Here is a 26,285-nt window from a genome sequence, read left to right as displayed (position 1 = left end):
CTTAGTTCTTTTACCATGAGGAGTGAAGACTTTGCTTTTCTAACTGTCAATTAAAAAAATTACATGGCTGGGGTTTGACAACTTCTCTGCTAGAACAAGAAGACATTTACAAAAATGCTTAAGAGAAAATGGGACTTGGAGGGGATTCAACTGTCAGGAAAGGAAGAAGTCAGGAGCTAGGACCCAGGAATGGAGGCAACAGCTTTCAGAGAGATTTCTCTGTTTTCCAGCATTTTTTTTAAAGACTTTTTATTGTTCACTGGTTTGAGACAAAATATTGGGTCTTATTGCAAGTATCAATTGCAGCTCTAAGTTGGCTTAGAGTGTTGAGCTCCTAATTGGGATAAGAACCCTTCTAATCCATTTTATCAGGTCCTGTCAGCAGCAGGCACAGATTCTACAGAAGTGGCTAGAAACGAGCACACAAGCAGAGGATGAAGACAGTGTGCAAGGAGTTCAGGAAGAATTGGATCAGGTGCGTAAATAACAAATTGAAGTTACTTGAGTGATTATCACTGTGCTATGCACTTAGCCTGATGGTAGTTGTGAGGAATTGTACAGCAAGGTGTTATTAAAATGCCAAGAGAAGGGAAACTTGTAATCAGAAACGGGCTGTGGAGCAGAACAGACTGCTGCATAGATATACCTTCCTCTTTGTTCAGAAATTTAACTTCAGCTGTGATAGACCTTTCTAAGGCTATTTCCAAGCTACATGGCAGGCTTTAGTAGATTTAATCTCAAATTTTCTTCTGTCATTTCTCAGGACAATGTAGCTACGCTAGACCAACTGCATGGGCATTGCTCAGTCTCCAGGTTCCTACATGTGTGCGTACCGCACTGTTACTGCTAAAGCTCGCCAGTGAGTGACATGATCCTGTCACTTAATGGCTCTTATGTGGGATAATATAAGGGCTGCTAGAGCTTGTTCATTCTTCTTCTGTCAGAAAAACTAAATGCTGTCTTGCTGTACAAGCAGCTTATGCATTCGTCTTCACTTTCAGTTGCAGGTGAGGATCAACACTCTCACCAAAGCACAGCCAAAAGATAGACAACATGTGCAGAACCTGCTTGCCCGTCTGCGTGATATCCAGATTGCTCTGGATATATAATGCATCTGAACCAGTTTTCCAGCTCACGGGTAGGATTTTTTGCCCTTTCATACCACGAGAGGATGGAAGAGATGTATACATTCTCTTAGTCTATGTATGGCATTTTTATTTTATAAATTACAGATTTTGCTTGTTTTATTTTGTTAATACAGCTGATTAAAAACCAAACAGGAGCTAAACATAACCTCATGCTGCATTTGCAATACCTACTTTAGGTTACCCTGACATTTCAGAAAGATAAGCAACACTGATAAGACTCTTTATTTCAAAATGTTTGCCATTAAATGAGTTAATGTCAGTAAGTCATACACTTTGACATACAAAAATACCATGCTACTGATACAGTTGAAGAATTAAATGGATTCTCCATGCAGGAGAAATTCACAGCATTATCAGTACCCTCTAGGAACTTTGCTCTCACTTCCAGGGTGTGTTGCTGACCACTGCATAACGAGTCGCGTTGGTTAATCAGCGCGCTCTGCACAGTATTGAGACCATCACAAAACCAGCCACTCACATGCTGAATCCTCTTGTCCTCCTTAAGATTTCTGATAAAGCCAACATCAGGTAACCCATCCTCCTTCACTAGGCCAACAGTAACCTTCAGATACCGTGAGGATGATGTTGAGGAGGAGGAAATTAAAGCTTCAAGTTGCTTTGGCCATGTCTGGATGCCATAGGCCCCAGTGGAAAAGTGGGAAAAGATTCAGTTGTCTTTCATCCACTGGAACAATTTTGCTTTCTACTGTTAACATGATGTTGAAGTTTAACCAAAAGGCCGGTCATAGCTTCATCCTCTTGGGGTTGATGTTTGCCTTTGCTGTTTTTCCCAATGGTTTAAAAAAGTGCACATTTCTATAACCTGTGTATGGCAATATACTGCTGCAGGACTAAACTTGCTAATGCCAAGAAGCTTAACAAGACAGGTGGCTGAGAGCCACTTCAAGCTTTTAAACTGTGTAAAGTGAGGAAATACTGACTCTCAGAGCCAAATGAATTTTCTCCTGCTTGTCACCTGAACAGCCACTATCACCCGAGTCATGGCTGAGCTACATGGCTTACAGGCAGTTTATCATCCTGTCCTTCCTGATGACAAGCTAAGCATACAGGACTTGGCAAACTGGACATTTGTACAACAAAATTATATTCTATTTTCTGCAGTGCATACAAAGAAAGTAAGTTTTTCTTTAGGAAATCAGAGCTGGTCGAAGCATATCATCTCCTTGAAGCAGCAGAAAAAACACCCAAGGCTCAAGCAAGAAAGTAATGAGAAATCTTTCAGAGAGCAGAAAGGCAGGGTTCACAAGCATGTCCACCCCAACAAGCTCTGGACAGCAAAGTCAGTTCTAAATGTTGGAGTTCCTGGACTTGAAACAGCTCATTCTCTAAAAACAACCCATACATTGCTTTAAAACTCAATTCCTCCTCTTCACTTTGGCAGCGGTTTCTGTCAGTGCCATATAGTGCCACATTCAAGGTGTTAGATTTTTAACTTTTCTTGAAGTTTTGCTGTAGGATGAAGCTTCAGCATCGAGCTTTCAGCCCTCAGCACATTCCTAGCATTGAGTATGAGGGCAGAAGTTGGAGCAGGTGTGCAGGTTTTTTATATTTTGGATAAGATGACATTGTTGCCAGTCCACTACAGGTTGGCACCTGAGGGGCAACTTGGGATTGCTTCAAAGATCTCTAATATTTTTATATTCAGTGTGTAAGAGCATTTCACTCCATGCAATAAAAATTGGTCCTGAAGTAACTGAAACCCTTCTGTAAACAGAGGAATTCATTCTTCAAGAATTTAGTGACAAAGCAACAACAAAAATAGATAGAAAGTAAAAACATATTTTGGCTGCAATCTCATTGTGTCACACAAGAAAAACATCCTCTGTGTCTTCCAACCCTTAATCTGAGAAGTGAAGTAACTGCCTCTCATACAAACAAAATCTTTAAGGCCTGGAATAACAAAATAAAACTATGAATTGGGAATAGGACAAAACTTTGTATTTTTTTTTTTTTTTTAAAGGAAATCCCAAGATGATCAGTTTCATGGTATGGAATGTAGACACAGTTTTCAGGTTTAAAATACAGTGCAAACTCCATTTTTAAAGGGACAATGTCAGGTAAAAGAATTAGAATTGTCTAACAGTATAAAACCTGGAAGATTAATTTATTGCACTGATTCAATCTGTTGTACATTTTGCTTAGTTTGGCCTGTGAAGCCATGCTAGCCAATTTAACTGGTGCTCTATGCCTTCACAGGCTGCCTTTATACAAGAACTTCAGCAGAGTGTCTTAGAATAAAATAAATATGAGAACACATTCTTTACTCAAGGTCTGACTCTGCCTGTCAGTGTCCCTTTAAACACAGCAAATCTCTCCCTCCACCTTCCCCACCGCACCCCCACAGCCCAGGAAAGCTTAAAAGGGACTTACAGGCTCTAAGAACATAATTGTCCTGTGGCACATGGAGGGGAGAACATGAAAGACCTACAGGCACAGGGTGGGACAGAAACCTCCATGGTCAACATCTTTAAAGGCAGCTGTACCCTGATACATATATATGTATCTATATGGTCATTCAATTCCCTTTCTGCATTCAGCAGCGTGTAAATGTAGGCCAAATATTCTCAAGTTGAACACAGCAATGACATCATCTGCTTTCCTCACCCAGGTCCTGCTGAGTGATACACACTTGTTAAGTGATCCACTCGGTGGTGTGACCAGAGTTCCTTTGTGTAGAAAAGCTTCTTGCTGAGAGAGTTTCTATAGAGAGCCCAGTGCTTCTCCAAAGCGGATTTTCTGTCCAGCTTTGAGTTGGAATTTGAAGTCCTTGGGTGCCTCAAAGATTAGTACAATTGTAGAGCCCAAGTTAAATTCCCCTAAATGCTCTCCTTTCCTCATGGGGATCCCCTCCTTGTTGTTGTTAGATATGAAGCTGAAGTCATTGTAGGAACCTTTAGAGTAACATGGACTGTTGGTGTGCAAGTCCTGAACAGAAGGAAGAAACTGTTACTTGAGGATTTCAGTACCCTGTATTCATTAGCACAGCTGCAGACTGTGGATATCCAGCCATTTTCAATGCAGGAACATACTTAGAATTCAGAAGTGCAACAGGAGTATTAAGGAAAATAGGCTGTACTAGAGACAATTCCCTTTATGCCAGTCTTAGAACATCTAAGTCACTGTGGAACATCAATAGTGAAATACTGTAATTTTGGAGTAATAAGAGTTTTAATTTTTTTTTGTCGTTTTCTTTTATTTTACTGTACCAACCTCAACCACCCAAAACCAGAAAGCCGCCAACTATTGCGTTCCTCACCTGGTCGAAGTAGATGCGGATAGAGCCCACATTTGTTGCTCCAACAGCTGTTAAAGAGAAAAACCCGTGTTTCCAGTCCCCTGTAAGGACAACCCGTTCATTGTGGCAGAACAGTTCCTTGATCCAACGAGCAACTCCGGGATTCACAGACATCAGAGAGCCTGCAATTGTCAGAAAATGTTCAAGCTAAGTTGTCTGTTTTGTAGCAGTACTGTGATGCCATCTGAATGGTTAATTGTCATCTGATAGACCCTAAAGAGAGATCAGGCTAACGACAAAGGCAGAGCCAGTCCCTAGGCTCAGCCCTGATGGACAGAATTGAAAGAAACCTATTAAGCACATAAGATCAGTCTCAGAAAAGGCTACAGGCTACTAAAAGGAAGGTAAATAAACTTCTTACAGCTTAGGAACAGGTTTCACTGGTTAACTATCAAGCGCATGAGAGCAGCCCTTTCCAGTTCTCTTTGGTAAATGCACAGAAGTGGTTACTGAGGCTGTGGCTGAAAACCAAGTAGGTAGCTATTGTTTTTCTCCCATTATGTAGCATGAGACTGCACAAGTGGCATGTCTCACTCAGCAGTGGTTCACATCGGTGCTTCCCTCCATAGCTGCTCTGCGTTTGTGTTCTAGGAACAGAAGCGTACCTGGGAAGTGGCGGCGGTGTGACACCCTCCAGTCGGTGGGGGAGTGGAAGCAGTGATAATCCCCCGGTGCAAGGTAGATCACACAGTGATAGAGCTCATTCCCCTCCTTGGTCACTAGTTGTTGCTGAAAAGAGTTACGAGGTGGGGCTGCAAAAAAAAAACCCAAAGAAAGCAAAGAAAGGAGTTAAAGCTGTTGTTCACGCAGTCATCTACCATAGCTGAGCAGTCTGCATTAGAACCAGCACTAATAGCAGAGGGCTAAATGCAGTCTTGTGTATTTTTTGGACTACAAGGAGACAGATGTCGTCCAGGAATCCAATATTTCAAAGTGTTATTTTCCCTTTACAACAAAATCCTTAAGTTTTGGAGCTTCCCCTTCCCTAAACAGAACAGCAGAAATTGATATCAAGTGAAATGGAATTATTCTTAAAGCTACCTTTTCAAGAACAGGATTTTTCTCAAAGCAACTCTTTTAAGAACAGAATTTGTGAAGAGTCCCTAGCTTTATCAAATCACAATAGGGTTATTTTCAACATGAGCACAAATGCATCTGTTTGCAGAACTTGGTCTCTCCAGTCCCCTGGCCAGTTTAGCAAGATGTGTTGGCTCCATTTAAACTCATGGCCTTGGAGAGGGGCTGGAGGTGCAGCAGAGCCATGTAACACATCATTACAAGTACAGTGCTTGCGCATCAATCTTGTTAGGAAGCAGCTTACATTAATTTTTGCTAACCAGGTGCTTAGGTACAGCTCAGTCTGACAGCAGGAGTGCTACAGCCTCGCTATACTGGCAGATCTCACAGTCAATTATAACTGTCAATATAACCATATAAAAAGGAACCAAGAAATTAAATTCAGATAATCAGAATGAGCCAGACAAGACAGTATAAAGCCATTGGTGAGAAAGAGAAGAACTAGAATAGTGATGTGTTTATTCCCAAATAAAACAAAAAACAGACCTTTTCTTCCTGACAATGTGAGAAATAGAGGGAAAAAAAAAAAAAAAAAGTAATCTTCTTTTCTTGTGATCTCTGAGAACACTGAAAGAGCAGAATAAACGCAGAACTGATGCAGAACTCACCCTGGCTAAAGCGCAGCTCCTCTCTGCTGATTCGAGGTCCCAAGAAAGATTCCAGAGAATACGTAACCCCTTTTACTTGCTCTACTTCACAGTTTTTCACCTGTCCAAAATTAAGGATCTTTCCATCAGAAGGACTAATCTACAGTGAAGAGAAAAAGAATGGCACTCCTTAGGAATTAATGCATTCCTCATCCTCCCATCGCCACAGAAAGCAGACACGTTCCCCTGCGGGGTGAGGGGAAGCTGGTCATGTAGCGTCAGATCTTCACTTCCTTCTACTCACCACACTGTGCACGCAGCAGACCGGCCGCGCTTGCGGTTTCAGCTTCCTGCGGAAGAACTCGCTGAGGTTTCTGTAGTGGTGCAGATCTTCAACAGCCGCCTCCTTCATGTTCACGCCGAACGTCCAGATGTACAGGCTGTAAACGGGCTTCCGCAGCCACGTGGGCAGCTCCACCTGGTTCAGGCGACCCCATGCTCGCGAGAGCAGGCGAGTCGGTACCGATTTGTACAGAGCAACCTAAAGGCAGAAAAATGGCAGCATGGCGTTCAGCTCTGCCCGCTGATGGCTTTTCTCTTGCTTCTCCCCATAACAGAGAAAGGATGAAACTCTTCCTGCCAACTGCTCCCTTGAATTCAGGGGGTTACAGCACACAGAGTAGCCTTTAAGTCAGGAAAACATCAACATTGCACTTCATCCTCCCTCCATTCTGATGAGAGCAGATGAGGGACAGGATGGAACTTAATACAACCTTACACTGAAGTCAGAATCTCTGCTCGCCTGCAGGCTGAAGCTCCACATTCAGGTTACTGGAAACTACCCCAGTGTGAGGCTTACAGAATAAACAAGACATTGCACATATACTACTAGAACACTCACCAGAAATGTTTAACATAAACAATATATTCATTTTTGTGAATAACCAAATGAAAATTGACTGAAAAAATAATTTCTTGGTGTTTGATGACCTGCTTCTCAGATGCATCTACTAATGAGGGTGCTGTCCACATCCCAGTAGTACCCTGCTCTAATCATACTAGTACAATTAAAGAAACATACCACTGTGGATAAAGCTACAGCAGTATAAATTTACACCGGCCTTACTCCTCCTCTCACAACAATACAAGTTGCTAATTGCAAAAGTATAAAGTGCCTTTATTCCTGTAGAAATATACCTTTGGACTGACACCAAAGCCTAAGTTTTCAGAGCAACAAAACCAAATGAAGCCATATTGGTAAGAGATACATGCTGTTGATATAAATGGACAGATGACTGTGTCTTCCTGTCAGTAATTCAGCAGGGGACTCTTCTGGGGTTTGTGGTAAGTAGCAGCAGCCAAAAAGGTGGTGTGACCATGATGTAATCAGGGTGTGGGTGTGTGTGGACCAAGGGAACTGAACCTTCTGAAACCAGTTTTGCAAAATAACCCATGACCTGCTCAGCTACATTTAACATTTAAAGTTATGGAGTCATTTATTCTCAATATTAATTATATCCTTCACAATTAAGTCTTGCTAAATACAGCCATAAACACAAACAGAAGAACACACTGGCTGAGAGCCCGCCCAGCCTATCAAACACAGCAGATTAAGCTTTCACTCACAAATCACTGTCCTGCATCACATTAAAATACAGTGATATTTCAGAAAGAAAACACCAATGTAATCTTCAGCTAAAAACTTCTAAAACAACAGTACTTAGGTTATGTAAGCTGAAGTACTGGAGCAAAAATGTTTTGCTATTTGACATGCCTTATACAGCATTGATTTCTAAAATCAATTTTGCTCAGTTTTCCAGAAACAAGGAGAATATGCTGATACAACTGTGAAATCACAAAAAATGTCAAAAGCGATATTTCCTAGTATCCCCCCCTCTTCAAAAGAGCCTGGTTTTCAGGTTGATGGGGTCAAACAGAACAGTTCAATGAAACAGTCTTAAGAATGGCAATTTTGTTGTGTTTTCATTTTAAATATTTGTGTGGTTGTTACATTCTGCAATTGCATAATGTGTGGGGAGAACAATCATGTGCAAGGCATCCTGCACCCCGCGCTCCGCATCAGAGCGGAGATTTGCATATCGTGTGGACAGGCTGGATTACAAACGCTCAAAGAACTTTCAGAACAAACCCTCTCTGTGCAAAAATGACAAAAAGCAAGAGACCATTCCAATGTGGCCAGGAAAGGGAACTTGTGAAGAGGTTTGGTCTGCCTTATCCCAGCCCTGATACTTTGCAGTGACTGAACTAATTCAAATGCTTCTGTTGATTCTCTTGGGTAGAGCCCTGACTCTTAGGGGACAAAGAATTGCTCTGCTACTGAAAAAAAAAAAGCACTTGTCTGTGAAACGATTAGTCAACACAACTATGAACAGCAAAACCCAAAGGGAAACGTGAATTGCATCTCTGCTTTCACACCAGTGATAATCACCTGTTCTGTACTAAGGATTTTCCACGCAGTTGCTGGTATAAAAGAGCCAACGTACACGAAGCGCAAGAGACACCTGCTGACACTTACCCTGCTCATAGGCCTCCATCCCACTCTGGTCAAGGGTTTAAGAGCACCGAAAGGCAGAAGATAATAGAGAATAGTCAGAGGCCAAGAACGGAGTTTCAGAGCAGGCCTAGACATACAGCTCAGCTGGCCCAACCTTCGCCTCAGGGCCAGCTGGGGAAATTGCAACCTGCAAGATCACATACACAACATCAGGGTCAGCCATCGCAGCGTCAGAACCACCAGCATCCTGACTTAAATCCTGGCTGGGGAGCGTCCTCCCCATGCTGCTGAAAGCAGGATGCAACTGGGATACAGCTACGTGTGCACACAAACCGCGAGTGGTACGCTCTGGCTGCTCTGCACAGCTCGCTCTCTTGCTGGATTATGTCATACAAGGTATGAACTATTAAATAGTGTCTATGTCTTTCCAAGATGGAAAGAAGCTGAGAAATTAAAAGGAAATTTTCTTGCCAACATGTCCTTTTCAAAACTTGGATCAGAATTAAAGTACCACGCAGACAGGTACAACTGTCACCACTTTGGGATGCAAGATGGTGCTTTTGGCTCAGAATCTTTTCTGCAGTGAACACAATTCCTTTCCACCCAAGAATTAATAAATAAAAAGCAGAATGATCTGTGCATCACCACACAAGGGGAAAAAAAATCCCCCAAAAAACCCCCGAGGAGATTTAGTGCCATCTCAGCAGCAGTAAAGCCGGTTTTCTCAGCGGGAGGTGGGGCGGACTGGACATGGGAATAGGAAGGGACAGGTCCCGCCCTTCCCACCCCCAGCCTGCGGGTGCTCCGGGCCAGAGCAGGGGGGTCCCGCTCTCCCCCCCCTCACTGCGGTGGCTCCCGGACCAATCCCCGCAGAGCTGCGTCCTGGCAGCTGACTCCAGAGCCCTCGGGCTCCTCGCTGCCTTGGCCCCGTTTCACAGCAGCCCCTCGCTAATTTTTCCATTCTCCTAGTGATGGAGAGTAGAAAGGAGAGGAGTGAAACCTCCCCGTTCCCCTTGTCATACAGCAGCGTGCCCTTCTCTGCCAATTCAATGCATAAGGAGCTTTATAGTAATTAGGCCAAAGAAAAGCTTTGCAGATGGCTGTCTCTGCCCAGAAACCCTCCCACTCTCCCTCCCTGCTTTCTCCCTGCAGTCACCATTCCTGCAAAGCAGAAAATACGGAACAGTACCTGAAGCGAGTTCTCCTATTTGGTGTACCACCGGCAGAGCCAGCCGGACCTGGACTCTCCAGCTGTGGGTGCTGGTCCCCGGCACAGCTGCTGCTGCCGCCGTTCCCTGAACGCAGCCTCCGGACATGAATTTTAACTTTGCGGAGGTTGTAGCAAGAGGGTGGAGGGTTAGATAAAGCTTTATAGCATCTCACCATTTCCCTGTGTGCAGATCTGGTCCCTGCAGGGTGTTTGACTGACACATCGTCAGGGTGACGGTTGGTTGCAAGGCTCAGTCTTTTTTCCTCTACCTCTCTTTTCTTTGTTTGCTCCGGCACGGGAGAGAGGACACGGCGTCACAGTTCCTAATTGCCTCGCTGGTTTGTCTCTGGATTCCCCCTCTTGCTTCCCACTTGAATCTCTGCTACGAGGGTTGCAGCTATTGCAAACAAACAGGCATTGTGTCATATTTCAACATCCCGCTACAAATCCGACTCCGCACAAGACAAAAACGAGCTGTCCGTATACGCAGTCCTTGCTTCTCGCTAGTCAGGGTGGCCATTGAAACTCAACTCTCCAAAATCCCCCCTGCAGTAGGGGCCGCCGGGCAGCGACGTGCTCCAGGAGCAGCCAGCCGGCCTTGCACGGTGCCCAGAGCGGCGAACGCGAGGCTGGGAGGAGGAGCGGGGCGGAGAAGAGGAGGAGAGAATTCCCAGCTTCAATTCTGCAGTGCAGCAGCTGCTGCTTAAAGAGTTCTGGGCTGCTGGGCACCAAAAACCCTTTCCTGCTTTCCTGCTCTTAAGGTTCGGCTTGGAAAGAAAACAACAAAGGAAAGTCTTTCTATTTTACAGCCCTTGCCAGACACCAGCATCCATCTCCTGAAGTCTCTTTCCACCTCAAAAGACTCGCATTGGGAGCAGGTAAAGGATATTCTACAAATACCCAGACACATAGTGAAATAAGCCGGTTTTAGGACTGGGTGTAAACGAAGTGCTAACGTGTCCATTATGCGACTGTCAGCACTGTCACAATTTTTAGGTCCAGTAGAAATAAAATACAAAACACGAGTAAAGGAAGCTGTGTTCATGGTGTTGTTAAGACAAAGGTCTGCAGTATTTCTATCTGGCCATTCTGAATATACACAGAGGGAAATTTCCATCTTTGATCCTGCAGACCACATCTCCAACAGAGATTTTCTGCATCTCCTGTTGACTGGATTTCAATCGTTAAGGGAGCTTGAAACTGGGCTGCTGGTTTAGAAAGTGGAAGTCAGCTGGCTACATCTCACCTCAAGATAAAACCAAATACCCAGAGGAGTTTAGGGGCTAACTCTCCAGTAGCCATCCATTTCACTTACATTTGCTGTTAAAGTCTGGGTTGAAAAAATAAGAAGTTAATTCTTTCCAAAGCGCTCTAACTACCCTGAAAGCTGCATATGTAATAGAGTAGATGAAAAAGAGCACTGGTCCTCTGATGTGAGGGAAAGGGTTGTGCTGTGTTAGGGGTAAGGCAGGAGAAATGGGAGGGCCAGCAGGAAAAGCCAGAATTAACCAGCGAATGGCATCCCATACTCAGGCCTTGAAAGGAAAATATTCTAGCAAGAATTGTCTATTTTGATTGGCAGAACACCTCTGGAGTCCCTGCATTAAAGTATTTTCTTCCAGGAAGAAAACTGCTATATGGTATTCTATAGCCTGGGAAGTTCCAAGACCTGTATGTATGTTGTTTTAAGTGGAATTTTAACAATTGCATATTAAAAAAAAAAAGTTAATTGAAATAAGGTAAATTTAAAATCAACCAAAAGCACTCCAAACATACTCCTTCCTCCCTGTGCCATGTGCCAACATTTTGTATTTTTCTATTTAAATATCATTCAGTCTTTGGCTGGCACAAGTAACTCCCACACAACAAAAATGGAGCCATCTGTATAGCAAAGTGATGAAAGCAGTTACCCAAATCCCATCACAATTCCAAGAAAAGCAACGATGGGGAGCTATTCCTCTTGATTTGCCAGCAACATTAGAAATTACCACCATTAAATGCTAAACTTCAAATAGAAACAAGCAATACTGACGACATCCTTTCAAAAGGCCCTTCAGCAGACCAAGATGCAAATCATTTTCCCACTGAACATGCATCTTAACAAAACTGTGGAGAGAAAGGAGCTTGCCTGGCGCTCCCCATCTCATCTCCTCCTTCCAGGACCCTCACCTATGCATGACTTTGCAGAGAGACAACAGAGCAAACAGAAGTCTCAGCTGCATTTTCTTCAGTACTCTTAAGGATAAGGGAGGTAAAACCCACAAGCTCGCTCAGTAGAAATTCAACCTCCTCCCCCAAGAGGTTTTCAAGAAATTATTATGTTCTAGACTGAAGAAGCCCAATTCTGTGAAAGCATGGAGCAAGTTTAACAGCTCACCTGCTCCCTAAACATGAATGGACATTGAAATGTTCTACAGCCCAACACAGAAGGGACTACCACCCTTCCGTTCAAAACAGAGTGTGGTGCAAGAGAGATTCCTCTCCTAGGAAGGAGAAATACTGGCATTAAAGCCTTTTTTTTCTCTACTTCTTCAAAAAAAACCTGAGTTCAGATGAGTAAAAAGACCTATGTTTGTCTTAAGTTCTGTTCTGCTGACCTCGTTATACTCACCAAGATGCAAATACCCAAGTCCTGCTTAAACACTGACATTTATGGCAAGTTGCCATCCCTGTTGTGTCTGCCTCAGAAGCAACAGACGGTTTCTACAGTGCCAGAAGGCTAAAAATCCACCCTGACTTTACCTGCTTTCCATGGGGAAAGAACAAGAACTGGTGATCATGACAGGAGCTCATAAAACAGCATCTCAATAGCTGGACTTCTTGGATGCAGGCAGTGCCACAAAGCCTGTGTTACCGGCTTGGGCAAGAATCTTAGGATTGTGGGTTTGTAGGAGGTTGGATATCAGTACTGAACTTCCTCACCTGTCTGAACTCCCACAGAATCCACGTTGGGTAAATCAAAGAAGCAGTTATCAGCAGGCACAAATCCCTGGAGAATTATTATCTAATAGAAAACTGCTAATCTGCCAGCTATGCAATACTGTTCTGCTCTGTCAGCTCAAATAAGCGTCAATCCAGTAACCCATTTAATTACTTCAAGCCCTTCCCTCAAGTTTAAAAAAAAAAAAACGAAAAAGCAAGGAAGACTAATATGCAACTGAATTTCAAACCTGAAGTCTGAGTTTTAAATCATAAGCATGAATCATTAGGCTTGGAATGCACTAGTCGAAGTCCTCAGAGCCCTCTGGTTACACTTTCTACATTTGGTAACAGAACTACTATTTAAAAAATGCACTGTACGCATCCAAATGCTGTATTCTATTTAAGCGCCAGCAAAAATAAGGCCTTGCAATCAGGGCAGAAGTACTCGGTGACCGTTTACGAAAGGTCCCATTCCTTTCCCAGCAGGATGTGTTTAATCTGAGACACGTAATCGCTGCTCCAGAGCCAGGCAGGATGCTCCCACCCCAGCAGGGGCTCCCGAGCTCGCTCGGGTGCTGCGGGGAAGCCCAGGCCAGAGCTGGCGGCTGCCGCCCCACGTGATTTTTGAGTAGCGCCTTCACTTCCAGCTTGGCCGGGGACGCGTTGGCCAACTGGCCCATTTTGCGCAGAGTTGCCAGTGCTGGCTAATGGAACGTACCACGCTCTGCTTTATCCACCCTCAATTCCCAACATCCTTTACTTTGCATATGAAAAAGCCTTTTGATAATTTTCCTCTAATTTTACATTGCTGCTTTAGTTGCATTCTATAAATAGAAAGAGAAAAAAAAAGTGGTATTTTATTTAGTCATAAAAGGTTGGGTAGTTTTTTAAACTTAACCCCAAATTCTGTACAACAAGCCTGTTATATAGTCTCAAAAATCTCTTCTGTGAAACAAGGAAAAGAGTTTTATTTACTTTTGCAAAGTGACATGAAAATTGATGACACCTAAAATACACTGTGTTATTTTAATACTTTGTAGTAATATTTTCAGTTTCAGGGTTTAAAAGATATTTGGGCTTAAGATACCTGTTAGGCAAACTCTGTTCTGTAAGGGGTCTCTAAGGGAAGCACAACCCGAGTTCCATCTTCCCAACCAGCCAGACCCGGCGGCCAAACAAAGCTCTGGCAGCCTCACATGCCCTCGCCACGGAGGAGTTAATAACCGGACTCTGATCTCTGATAACGGAGGCCTAAGATACTTCTTTGTTTAAATCTGCTCCGAGATGCCTCACGAGAGACTTTGGAACATCTCTCCTGAAAGCTCCAGCAAACCAGAGAGCAGCGATCGATGGCCTGGGCCCGCCCGCCCTTACCTGTCCAGCGCGGCCTCCTCCCGCTGCCGCTGCCCCGCGGTGCTGAGCCGGTGCGGAGCCGCCCTCGCCAAGCAGTTTTGGGACACGAAGCAGCGGCTTCACCCGCAGCACCGCGCCGGCCGCAGCGCTCCCGCCCCCGCGGGGTCCGCGCCGAGCGCCCTGTCCGGCCGGGCAGCGCACGGGGACGGCGGCCCCCCCCGCACCCCCTCCCCGGCGGGTCCCCCCGTACCTGCCGGCGGTGGCTACACGGCCCGGCCCGGCCCGTCCGGCAGGACCCGCCAGCACAGCCGCTCGCTCCCGGTGCCGCTGCCGGCCGGTCCCGGTCTTAAGGAAGCGGCGCGGGGCCGGGACCCTCCCCCGCCTCGCCTCCCAGCCACTGGCGCTCCGGAGCCGCTGCCGTCCCGCGGGGCCCCGGCCCCTTCGGAGGAGGAGCCAGGGCAGGAGAACCGAAAAGGAAGAGCGAGCGGCGGGGACCGGAACACGGCGAGAGCAGCCGGGGCGGGGGCCCGCAGCGCGGCGGGACGACGGGTCTGCCCAGGGCACCCGGGGGAACCAGAAGGTCCCTTGGGCACCGTTCAGTTTCCCAAGGAGCCACTGGCCAAGGCAGAGAAAGCGGCTGTGTGGGGAACGAGGCACCGCAGCGGGTGCCGGGCACTCCCCCGCTCTCACCGCGTTTCCAGCCGAAGCAAGAAAGTGCTCTGCAGCCCCATGAGGTGCTTCTGAAACACTCAGATAAATTGCTCCATAATCCCAGCAAGATGCTCAGGAGGTTGTACAAGGCAGACCAGACTTAGACAAAAAGCAATCTCGCCGGTCAGATTAAAAAAGGATTCTTTTTACACAATTCGATCTTCCAGAATAGCTGAGAAAAACATTTACACCATCACACCCTTCACACATTTTGGCTGTCAAAATTTAATCCCTTTTAACGTTTCCTGACCATCTTTGTTACATGCATTGGGCAACTCCACAACCATTTTTTAATTGTAATTGCATGTTTGCTCAAATCTCCAACCATCAGAACATGGGACCAAGAACAAAGAATAAGAGACCAACCAACAGATTATGTTTCATTCTTCCAAAATTGGAGTTAAAAAATAATGAGAGGTTTTTCCATTATTAGTTCTTTCCTGAACTTGATACACACCTCTTATCATAATACTACATGTCTGTCTCCTCTGGGCCAAGAAAAGCATCTTCTGCATTGTACTGCCAAAACAGCATCCAGTGTCCTCTGTTACACAAACACCAGCAGTTTTAAATATCAATTGGAAAGACTGTTCTTACCTCTGAAGAATCAAGACCTGAAACTCAAGCACTTTCCCACTGTATTAAGCTGCTTTTATGTGTGTGGTCCATGGCAATAACCTGAGGTTCGAACAAGACGAAACTGTGTATTAATCTGTCATCTGCATTATCAGAAGTCACTACAGCTCACTTCCCTTACAGCCTCTCTGGCTTCCTGCTGCACATCACCCCACCAAACACTGCCTTGTTTAGACAAAACAGAACAAAGCAGGGAAGCAAAGCACAGCTACAAGAAGTTCCCCTCTCTAGATTGTTCCTGTGGTCACTCCATCCATCCAAACTCACTCTTAGGCCAAGGTTTCCCTGAGTGATTCTTCCATCCTGAGGAGAGGCAGAATGCCTCTGGTTAGCATCTGAACGGGATGCCATGCATGCAGATCCCAGCCAGGAAATGTTCTGTGACAGCAAGGATTTGAAACAATAAGCTTCCATCCAACAGATAAATATCTACCTGTCTCCCTCCAAGTCCTCTGCTTTACCTCATCTAATTAAATGAAAGCTGATCCTCACTGGTATTCACAGTAGGAGACACATTAAGGCATTAATCAGCTCAAGCTATTAGCAACATAATGTCTCTTAAGAAAATTATAGGAAGAAAAGGTCTAGGCTAAAGAAACAATAGTTTTGTCTTTCCCTGTGGAAAAACTTAAGGGGCACTTAGAGCAGGTTCGCCCCCCGCCCCCCCATTCTTTCACCAAGTTTGAGCAAAACAAAGGAGCATACTCTCTTTCATTTCATCAAAAACTACACGCACTTTATGACGATAGCGACACGTTCCCTGCTTGCACGACACGGTGCTGATCACCTGTTCCACACCCGTCCACACCTGCCTGACACGCGGAGGCGGCAGAGGGTGCGGGGAACACGGGAACACGGGGCTGGCGCTGCCGAATCGGAGCTTCACGGCAGCAGCCTCGGCAGCGAGGGCATGTGCAGCGCTCTCTTGTTCTATGTCACTCTTTCAAAGCCCATTCAATTGCACTTTTTGCCAATGCAAAGGCTTATTCTGCTCTAAAAACACCCCTCTTCTCCACACTCTTCAGTGTGCTTCCCGGAACACAAAACGCAGAATAACAGAAAATGACAGGCCAGCAAAAACGACACTCCGCTTTCCAATAAAAAGGAACAATGCAGCTCTTATTTATCTTGAATCCTACATTGTTTGGAATGTTTCTTGCAATGTATGAACACAGTTTTGCTTTTTCCTCACAACTGTCAAGCTTCCTTTGCCACCCACAGAAGCATTCAACAGAACTTAAGCATATCTGAAAGGACTAGGAAGCTTTGTTAGTGTCTCCTAACTAGTCTCTGCTGCATTTGGAGTCCTGTCTATGTTTGAAATTCTTTGTGTGATTCCCCACTGCAATAAACCAATCTTTTAGAGCTGTTTCATCCAAAGCAATACTTGTAGCTTCATCAAATAATAAGAAACCAGCATAGTAGTGTAATGAAAGAAAGCAGATTTAATAAGGGAATTACCCAATTTCATACCTAAAAGTATGAACAATAACAAAAAAAAAGTTTTCAAGTATGAAAACTGAATTGACATTGCTTTTTAAAATAAATACTCCATGGACACTTACCAGTTCTTTTTTAATCAGAATATAAAATCTGTTTGAAATAAGCTTCAGCAGGAAAAGAATATACAAAAGACAGATGTACAGACCAATTCCTGAGGAGCTATCAGAGCCTAAGCTGCCAGCATCTGCGCTGTCTGGATCCCACCTGATTTGGGTCACCAGTGAAAATGAATTTAGGGATTCCAGCCTAGTCCCCCACAGGCATGTGGCCAAACCACTCACAGACTGCTCAGGAATGTAAAGAAAGGAGATGCTAAAGGTCACACTGAAACATCTCCTACACAGTCTCGGAATTTTTAACTCCTTACCTTCAGAAACAGCCCCAGAGCAGCCACTCACCTGCCTGTGTGGGAGAACACCACATGTGCTTCATCTAACACGGAGTTGTACAATATACTTCATAGTTCAAAGGAGATAAAGCAGTTACAGGAAGTGATGAAATATTTCTTACTTCACTGCTGCCATGGATAGTTGACTTGTGAATCTGATATACATACTACAATTCCACAATAATTTCTAAACTCCTTGGAATCGAGAAGAAAAAGGCAAAAATCCCTCAGGATCAGCAATTACAGCCATTAGAGACCTAGGTGCTACCTACAAAAAAAGGCCTTGCTATATATTCACAAAGAGAACAGGTACATTTTTATTAACTCTGTATTAATTCCATCTCAGCTTCCTTGTAAACCAGGCTCTTTATGAGGGAGATGGAGAGACCACAGCAATAAATGGCAACAGGAAAGGTTCTAACTGGATATAAAGAAAATACTTGTCACTAGGAGAATAATTAAGCACTGACACAAGCTGCCCACTGGGATCTCTGTCCTTGCAAATTTTGAAGACCCAAGTGGACAAAGCCCTGAGTAACCTGGTGTGAATTCAGTATTGGCCCTGCTTCAGGCAAGAGGCTGGATTACACAATTTCCATCTGAATGATTCAATGCCTGCCAAACATCTCTTTATTCAATTGATTAACTACCCTCTCTACTTCTGATTTCACAAGTATTTAAAAAAATAAAGTGTCAACCACACTACAAGATTGAGGAGACGCCAGCAGTTCTTAATGTCTCATGACATTGACTTCAGCCACAAGTGACAGAAACTTTAGTTCCACGATTTGTCAAAAATGCATTGGCAGTAGAGGACAAATTAAACATTCCCTTGTTGGAATGAAAGCAAAGGAGCTTCAAGCGTGACAGAAGTAAAATTGCCCCAAGTTTCTTACCTTCCACTCACTTGCAAGTTTCACAGGCACCTCTATGCCTCTCTCCTCCAGCTGTTCCAACTTGTAACCCTCATATTTTCTGTATCCTGCGTATCCCCCAGCGGTCGCTACCAGAACATGGAAGGGGCGCAGGCGGAAGGCTTGTCCTACTGAAGCAGTATGAAACTTCTTCTTGTCTGTAACAGGGAAAAAAAAAGACTTCAGGAGAAAGAACAACTACACAGAAAAAGCTACTATGTGCACCAAGGGATGTCAGCCTAGGCGATGAAAATGTGATCAGAAATCTATGATGGAAGGTACATATAGATGCTCTTGAGTGCTCCAGTTACTGCAGCTTCCCAAGTCCCTGAAACACCCCCGACAAGCACTAGCTGCTCATCTGTTCTTTTAACCTCATCCCCCTCTACATCCCCCCAACATTCTTCCCCCAAAATATATAAAATGGGTTGCCTGAAAGCACTACCCTACTTTCCAACTAGGAGATCTTCTGTTGTTACTATACAGAATATTCAGTTGCTGGGGAACAATCTGTAACTCTGTGGAGCTTCATGCTTCTCGGTCATTAAAGCTTTCATTATAGTTTGGGAATCCCCCAGCTGTACAGGTAACGGGAAGCAGGAAGGAAATGATGACCTGCTGGAGTGTAGGTTGGGTAAACAGGATGATATGCACATTTCTGCTGTACATGATACTACATGAAAAAAATGACATCTAGTATTATGTCTGTTTCTTACAGAGAACTACCAAGCTGCTGCGGCACAACACAAGCCTGCTGTGTGACCCGTGGACAGAGGACAGCTGCGCCAAGCAAACCAGAGCCATGGGATGTACGTCCCTTGCAAAACCTTCAGAGAAAACAAGTGTGTTCAGGCTTAATGGGCTAAGTAAGCATTAGACTGAAGTATTAGTCTGAAGGTTCTCAGCAGTGAGCATAAGTCACTACTGGACAGAGAAAATGCCCAAAGGAATTAGTTCTCAGATCTTGATTGGTGTCTTTTCCACAACAATCATTAACATGGATGAGCCAGAATCAAAAAACAATGGATTATATCTTGTTCCATCAACATCAAGCTTAGTGTTTGACTATGAAAGGACACATTAACAACTAAAAAATTCCGTAAACAATGCACAGAGACAAAGCATAATTGCTTAATGATCCGGGAAGCTTTAGTTCTAAGTAGGAGAGCTGATCAGAAGCATTCAGCTATTCTTCATCCACCATGATGCAAAAAGATGCCAAATAAAAGTAATTCTTGCTCACATTTTGTTTTACCAAACTAATATTTTGCTTATTTATTTCCTACAGATGTGATTTAAAACATTGTTTGAATTATATGTCCTAAAATACATCATAATATGAAAATAGCTTTATTCTTACTGGAAAAAAAAAATCTTATTTTCCATGGAAAAACCCCCAACAAACTCAGCAGCAACTACAGGTACAGTTAAAATTCTAGAAAATATTCTACCCTAAAGGACAATGCTCAATAAAGGACAGGGATCAGTTAGAACAGCTTAAGAAAGCTTTGTAAAGAAAGACTTTTATTTATTTTGAATTTACAAAGACTCCACAACCTTCCTACCTGGCATCACTATTCCAGCAGAAATGTCTGTACAGAGACCAAGGATGCTCTTTAGCCCTAAAGCCTTTAACTCCCTTCCCACCACGTCTTTGGTTCTGGGTGAGCAAAGCTGCTCCTTCTCCAGATTCCCAAACCAAAGCCCCTCAGCGGGAGCAGCTCTTTCTGGTTTGTCCAAGAGAGGCTGTTTCCACCCAAGAACCTCTATTGATTAATTGATACAAATATTTCTCTTCTGTGATAGAGACCAAACCATTTGACGTTCCACAAGCCACAGCAGAACATTTAACTTGTGGATAAATGAAGAGTTGATTGTTCTCCACCTCCAGCGTTAATGCAACAGCACTTCTGTAACTCACATCCTACATTTTTTATTCTGTAAGGACTATCTTTGATCTCCAGGCAACAAAGAGAGGGTGTTTCTATTAATCTATGTAAGCATATTTTCAGTAATGAAATATCCACATATGACATGTCAGACAAAGAATTTGGACAGGCAAGTTAACCCAAATAAATGGTTACAGAAAATGGGATCAATAACTCAGCTGGCAAGGAAACAAAAACTGAAGACTGTATGCAGTTGTTAAACTAATATATGAAAACACGTGTGACAAGTTTACAAACAAATATTTATTAAAAACAAACAATAATATTTGATCTTCACAGCATTACTCAGCTAGAATAACTGCAAGTGCAAGCATCATTTTAATAGTCTTAAACATTTAATGTAAACCTACTTGGATTTCTTGATTTATTAAAATTACAAGTACAGATTTGAATACAAAATGATATTTATACCTCTTCTTTCTTACAGGCCTGTTAAACTGAACTCTGAATTCCTCAGACATCTCACAGTGAACAGCTGGCTAGAGCTGGACTACAAGGCAGGCAATACAGCTGAACAGCTTTCAACAAATTCCCACCAGGTATGTGCTGTTGCTTTCTTATTATCCATTCCATATTAAGCCTGCTGTTGGCCTTCACTGACAGCCACTTCACATCTAACATTATTTCCCTGGTTTTCAAGCTGACAATGGATATCATTTAGCTGTCAGGCTCATTATTCCTGAGTAGGCTAACACAAAGAGCTCTTATCCACCATCCACACAGACTCTTTCACATCACCTTCATGACACTGGCCAGCAAGAGACAGACACAAACATGTCTCTCCTGCCAGAAACACTCTAGAGCAACAGAACACTTAAAAATGTTGCAGGACATGCAAAACCACTAAACTGACATAAAACAGTTTCACATTTCAAAATAATCTCTCTGCTAAATTGTACTGTGTCTTTTAAAAAGTCATTTTTCAACTGTAGACTCCTCAGAAAACTTAAGTAACATGCAGAAGTTAATGAAGAAAAATGAACCTACGGTTAATGGGTTTTAATTTGCTATACAGAAATCATCTTCACTACAAAAAATATTAGATGTTGGGAAAAGTTTAAAAGCTACAGGTAAAGAGATTCCATTATATATGCTCTTCTCCAGAGTCCTCCTTCCTCTATAGCACCTGTTATTAGAAAATAAACAACTGCATGGCTTATTAATAAGCCCCAACAGAGATATTCGTGACTGGGGGAGCTGACATTGCCCCAGATGGGATCCACTCTGCCTTTCCAGTTGTAGCCAATACTGCTCTGGCTACACAGCATCCAAACTGCCGTCCAGATTTGCATCTCTGGAATGCTCCTCCTACCTGTAAAATCTTTGTGGAACAGATGGCACTTCTAAAAGAACAGAGAAGCAGCTTTCAACTGTGGCAAGGGAAGCTCTGTGTCTAAAATGCTCCTCTTGTTAAAGGAAATTATTTCTATTTTTTATTTTTATTGCTACAACATCTGCTATCCAAGTATTCCAAAACAGCTGAGAAACAATTAATAACCCCTCATAAGATACCTTATGAAATAGGTGAATACACTTGTTTTACTGTCTGGAATACAAACCACCAAAGGAGTAAAGCATGATTTGCAAGCTCACGTCTATGGAAATACCATGAATTGAACAGGTCTGTGTTGCTGGACTCCCATTTCTGCTTTTATCTCAGGAATTTCGTATTCACCAATATGTGACCATAACTTGCCCAGCTTTGAGTAACCCTGAGTCTAAAAACACCAGGTAGATACAAGCCACCACTTACCACTGAAAAACGTCCGGGAAGGCGGCTGCTTCCACAGGACTCCAGTTCTGACCCCCAGGTGCTCGTATATAAGGAAGTTATAGCTCGTCAGCAAACTGCAAGTACAGCAAACAAGAAACAATTGCTTAACTACAAAAGTTGAATAATGCAAACATAAGCAGCTCAATGCAGTGATAATCTTATATTCAGAACCTGAATAACACTGAGAGAAATTCTCCTTGAAGTGTCATAGAGCTCTCACTGAGCCTATTCCCTTCTGGCCTATTCCTTCTCTGAAAAAAACAAGCAGAAAAACAAACCTGACAATCCAACTGCTCCTGCAGATATTTATTTAATGTAGCATCTATTTTATATTTTCTTCTTCTTACCAAATATTGACACATGTTCCTCTTGAGCTCAATTCTCTTGTAACAGTGATATTCTTCTGAGCACTGAATGTGCTTATCTTGGCAAGAGCACTTTTTGGGCAACTAGTTACACTGTCATTATGTATCATATCTTGGCCTGTTTGGAGTTCTAAAATATCTGTGATTGTGAATACAAACTGAGTCTTTTTAAAAAAGCAAGCTAATATCATCTAGTTTCATCTTGTTTTACAGGCTGCCCTGACCTACATGTTTAGTAATCTATTTGTTACTTTTCTTTTTTTAAATAAGTGATAACTGATGAGAGTTACTGCTCTCTAAGTCTGCTTCCAGTTTAACAGACCTATTTTATCCAACAGCATGCAAACAAATCTTTTAAGGTCAGTAAATTGCTTGTATTTTGCTGAGGAAAACACAAATGTTTAAAACAAGATTCCTCCACTGACAGGACAGGCACACAGCACCAGGATCACCATCCTCTGTAACAACACAGCTAATGCATTTACTTCCACCCAAAGGCAGTGGTTATAATGGGTGAAGTCGAATTTGGCTGTGCTGATCAAAACAAACGCTGCTTGCAAATGTTGTGGTAAATTTTGTAATGATCGTTTAGCTCCACCAGGTGCTACACAGGTGTGTCATTTAAGAACCTCCTACAACAGCAACTACCTTACAAGACACTTGAATTGGGTTCATATATCTCCTTCCTTGCCATGCTGGTGGGGAGGAGGAATAGTAATGGATTCTGTGAAGAAGGAACATCATTTATTAAACCAACTGGTATAGCTGGAAAAGTAAAAAGGCTGCCAGGCACAGCAGTTCTTTAGAATTTGTCTCACCACTCTGTGCGCTGGTGAACTGTAACGTGAGCGGCTCTGCCACTCTGAAAGCAGATAAAATGGACTTATAACTGGCCAACACACAGAAAAGGTTCAGCCAGGATTCTTCATGTATTTAATATATACCATTTCATCTTTCTAATGACTCTGAAAAGGATCCATCCAACTGCACAAGAACTATTCCTGTTGGCAGTCTGTAAATAAGCAGGTTTAGACAAGCACTCGCGGATGGCACGGCAGGACCCCGGGGCAGCCAGCCCGTGTTCTCACCCAACAGGCTCAGGCAGAGCCAGGTCTGGCAGGTCTCTGTGCAGCCTCCCCATTCCCAGCGTGCAAATGCCACACCTGGGACAGCTGCATTTGGCCCCCTGGCCCCTCACCTGCTCTTGATCAGATACACACCAAGTACAGAATTACTTCATTCGCTTACAAGCTACTGCATCATTTAGGGTGATTCAATTTCAGGAAGTGGTTATTAAGAATGTTAAGAATTAATTTCAGGTGTCTAATGAGTTACATCTACACATTATCTATTTAGAAAAGGAGTCTGCAAATACTGGATTTCTTGTCAAGAAAGTAGACACTCGCTAACCGTGTTTTAATATTAGCCAAGGACAAATCACTATAGTTTTCACTTATCCCCATAAGGTGGTGTCAGTAATATTTCACTCTGCCCTTCAGCTTCATGGTCTCTATTAAAACCACTAAATTAACCCAAATGTGACAGAACAGTCCCTCCCGAAAACAGAGTCCTGTAACCAGGTGCTAAACATGTCACGCTGCTGCCTCATCTCCCGGGACATTATTTCCTTAGTAAGACAGAAAAAGCGTCCCACACTGCTGCAGAACCTGTATGTTTTACATAGCAACATGATGCAATTTTATAATGAACGAGGTCAGCTGATCCGCATGGGTCATACACCAGACCTACACTAATTTGTGGTATTACAAGGCCTGTTTTACAACATATTAAAACACCTGGGATAAAAGGAGTACTTGCCCATCAGCAAGCTGGGAGCCTCTGGGCTACTTCTAAGGGATTCAAAAAACTAATCCAGCTAGCATTGAACTTAAATTTACCAGAAGAGTTTTTAAAAGTCAAGGGAAAACATATTAAACCTTAGCTACAGCCTAAAGCACTAGTATTCTTGAGACATATATGAGTCTTGATACATAACCATGTAAAAAAAAGCACAGCCAAAAAAAAACCATCTGTGTTGGCTTCTTGGGAGCTGTTCAGGTGGCCTGGGCAGAGCAGGACACACCGGGACTTGGTACTTCAGCACAGGTCATCGCAGAGGAGGGATGGAACAATCAATTGCAGACCCTAAGCTCTTAGAAAATGTGTTTTGGCGTCCAACATGGGAAAACAAGTCTCCTCCTTACTCTGAAATCTCTCTAAAAATAGGTAAAGATGCCCAGACTAAACAGTTCACTGTCAGCCTCGCCTTCCCTGCTCCTGACAGCCTGACCTTGATGCGTCCAAGCGTGCTGGAGGGCGCTGGCCTCCTGCCTCTGCCACTCAGCCGGGGCTGCTGGCGTGGGAACCGCTGGGACCCCACGGTGACTCCAGCTGCCGCGGGACAAGGGACCGAACTCCCTTCCTGAGCACCGAGGCCAGATGGCAATCCCACACCGAGCGTTTTCTCCAGGCTCTGAGAGTGAAGGCAGAGTAAGGGGACGGTGTGTTGTAAGGACACTGAACTGTAGCCTACAAACAGCATTCTTAAAGCTGACCTGTTGCTGTGAAAAGCAGCAGCTACCAGAGAACATCTGGAATGGGCTGTTGGTTCCCACCAGGTGCTTCTCAAATCTGCCCTCCCCGGGGTTACATAACCGTGGGGGCAGCACCTGCCCCTCACTACCCATTTCTACTAAACACTTACACACTGACAACTACAGACTGTGAGACCGAGTTAAAATTATACAAGACCACACGCTTTTCTTGCTCAGAAAACGTAAAACCTCCGTCTTGTTCTCCAGCTTAGAGAACGAGGCCAAGACTCCTCGCACATGCCCAGGGCACAAGGCTGAGGCACCACGAACAACGGCACGTTGCCCTCGCCAGGGAAACGTCAGAGAAGCGGCAGCCGGAGGGGAGGGGGCGGCTGCGGCCCCCGGCGCGGGGGAGGCCGGGCCGCCGCCCGGCTCCTCCTCACGCCCCCCGCCCCCTGGGGTGCCGGCTGTCAGCGCCTGCCGCTTCGTCCCCAGCTCTGCCGGGGCCGGACAGCCCCAGCCGCAGCCCCGTCGCCGCGGGGCAGCGCGGAGTTTACGTGCCCGTACCTGCTCCGCCGCAGCACGGCCACACCGCCCCACGCCACGGCCGCCGCCATCTTCCCGCTGCGCCGCCGCCGCGTCCTCTGCTGCGTCCGGCGCGTGAGGGCGGGAGACAGGCGGGGGGCGGGGCCAGCAGGCGGAGGGGCGGGGCCAGCAGGCGGAGGGGCGGGGCCGGCGTGGCTGAGGGGATGGCGCGGCCGGCCGGGAGGGGATGAGGGGCTGGGGCTGAGTGCGGAGGGAGCCGTTACCTGACAGGAATGCCATGTGTATGGTTCCTCAGGGAACATACGGAATAGAGACACGAGTCCGAGGCTGTTCCCCAAAGAGGGATGTTGTATGTGGCGGGGGCTGTTCTCTGGGGGTGCTTTGAGGCGACAGGGCCGTCCCTGAGGGGATGTGGTGTGGAGACAGGGCCCTTCCTGAGGGGACACATGATGTGGGGACAGGGCCGTTTCCCAGGGGATGTGGTGTGGAAACAAGGTTGTCCCTGAGGGTTTGTGGTGCGGGGACAAGGCTGCTCCACAAAGACGGTACGGTACCAGGACACAGCTGCTCCCCAGAGGGAGGAACAGTCTGAGGAGAGAACAGCTGCCTGGGGAGCTGAGCATGAGGCACTTGGGGTTCAGCTGCTTCCCAGCATTGCTGGGGGGGGGGCAGGTAAGTCCTTGAGCACAGACATGGGAGCACCAGGGGTGTCAGGGCAGGGCTTTTCTGGGGATACACACACACGCCACGGGACAGACACAGGGCTGTTCTGCACAGGAGATGGCGGGCAGGGCAGTGCACCAATATCTGCTCCTATGCTGGGGCCTGGATCCCCGC

At 44.7% G+C, this 26,285-nt stretch overlaps 2 protein-coding genes across 11 annotated transcripts in view; one reads left to right on the top strand and one right to left on the bottom strand.

Annotated features, from left to right (window-relative positions):
- SFI1 (SFI1 centrin binding protein) overlaps positions 1 to 4,491 on the top strand; it is a 28,383-nt gene extending 23,892 nt beyond the window's left edge. The window contains exons 29-31 of one of the 3 annotated variants that reach the window (XM_082066388.1): positions 373 to 475; positions 1,002 to 1,138; positions 4,399 to 4,491. In XM_082066388.1, coding sequence (XP_081922514.1) covers positions 373 to 475; positions 1,002 to 1,109 — 211 coding nt within the window. In that variant the 3' untranslated portion in view covers positions 1,110 to 1,138; positions 4,399 to 4,491. Of the gene's footprint in view, positions 1 to 372; positions 476 to 1,001; positions 2,948 to 4,398 lie in introns of those variants that run through there. The other 2 variants (XM_082066389.1, XM_082066387.1) reach the window with 2 other exon arrangements.
- Positions 385 to 25,567, bottom strand: PISD (phosphatidylserine decarboxylase). 8 transcript variants are annotated; one of them, XM_082066393.1, is made up of 9 exons: positions 18,263 to 18,321; positions 15,437 to 15,517; positions 10,027 to 10,250; positions 8,665 to 8,830; positions 6,433 to 6,669; positions 6,150 to 6,288; positions 5,070 to 5,216; positions 4,426 to 4,586; positions 3,091 to 4,094 (listed from the first exon to the last, which is right to left on the bottom strand). In XM_082066393.1, the coding sequence occupies exons 3-9, from the start codon at positions 10,074 to 10,076 to the stop codon at positions 3,870 to 3,872; spliced, it is 1,125 nt and encodes a 374-aa protein (XP_081922519.1). In that variant the 5' UTR covers positions 10,077 to 10,250; positions 15,437 to 15,517; positions 18,263 to 18,321; the 3' UTR covers positions 3,091 to 3,869. The 8 variants fall into 8 exon arrangements, with proteins under 8 accessions (XP_081922522.1, XP_081922519.1, XP_081922517.1 ...); XM_082066396.1 differs by lacking the exons at positions 3,091 to 4,094; positions 8,665 to 8,830; positions 10,027 to 10,250; positions 15,437 to 15,517 and adding exons at positions 385 to 475; positions 21,983 to 22,077; positions 25,470 to 25,567 and having other exon boundaries at positions 4,360 to 4,586; positions 18,263 to 18,438; XM_082066391.1 differs by lacking the exons at positions 8,665 to 8,830; positions 10,027 to 10,250; positions 15,437 to 15,517 and adding exons at positions 21,983 to 22,077; positions 25,470 to 25,567 and having other exon boundaries at positions 18,263 to 18,438.
- Between the last annotated feature and the right edge of the window lie 718 nt (positions 25,568 to 26,285).

The sequence above is a fragment of the Streptopelia decaocto genome (genome assembly GCF_964273445.1).
Source record: "Streptopelia decaocto genome assembly, chromosome: 15".
Taxonomy (NCBI): domain Eukaryota; kingdom Metazoa; phylum Chordata; class Aves; order Columbiformes; family Columbidae; genus Streptopelia; species Streptopelia decaocto.
The sequence above is the reverse complement of the archived record's forward strand: the minus strand, read 5'-3'. Positions and strand labels throughout refer to the sequence as shown.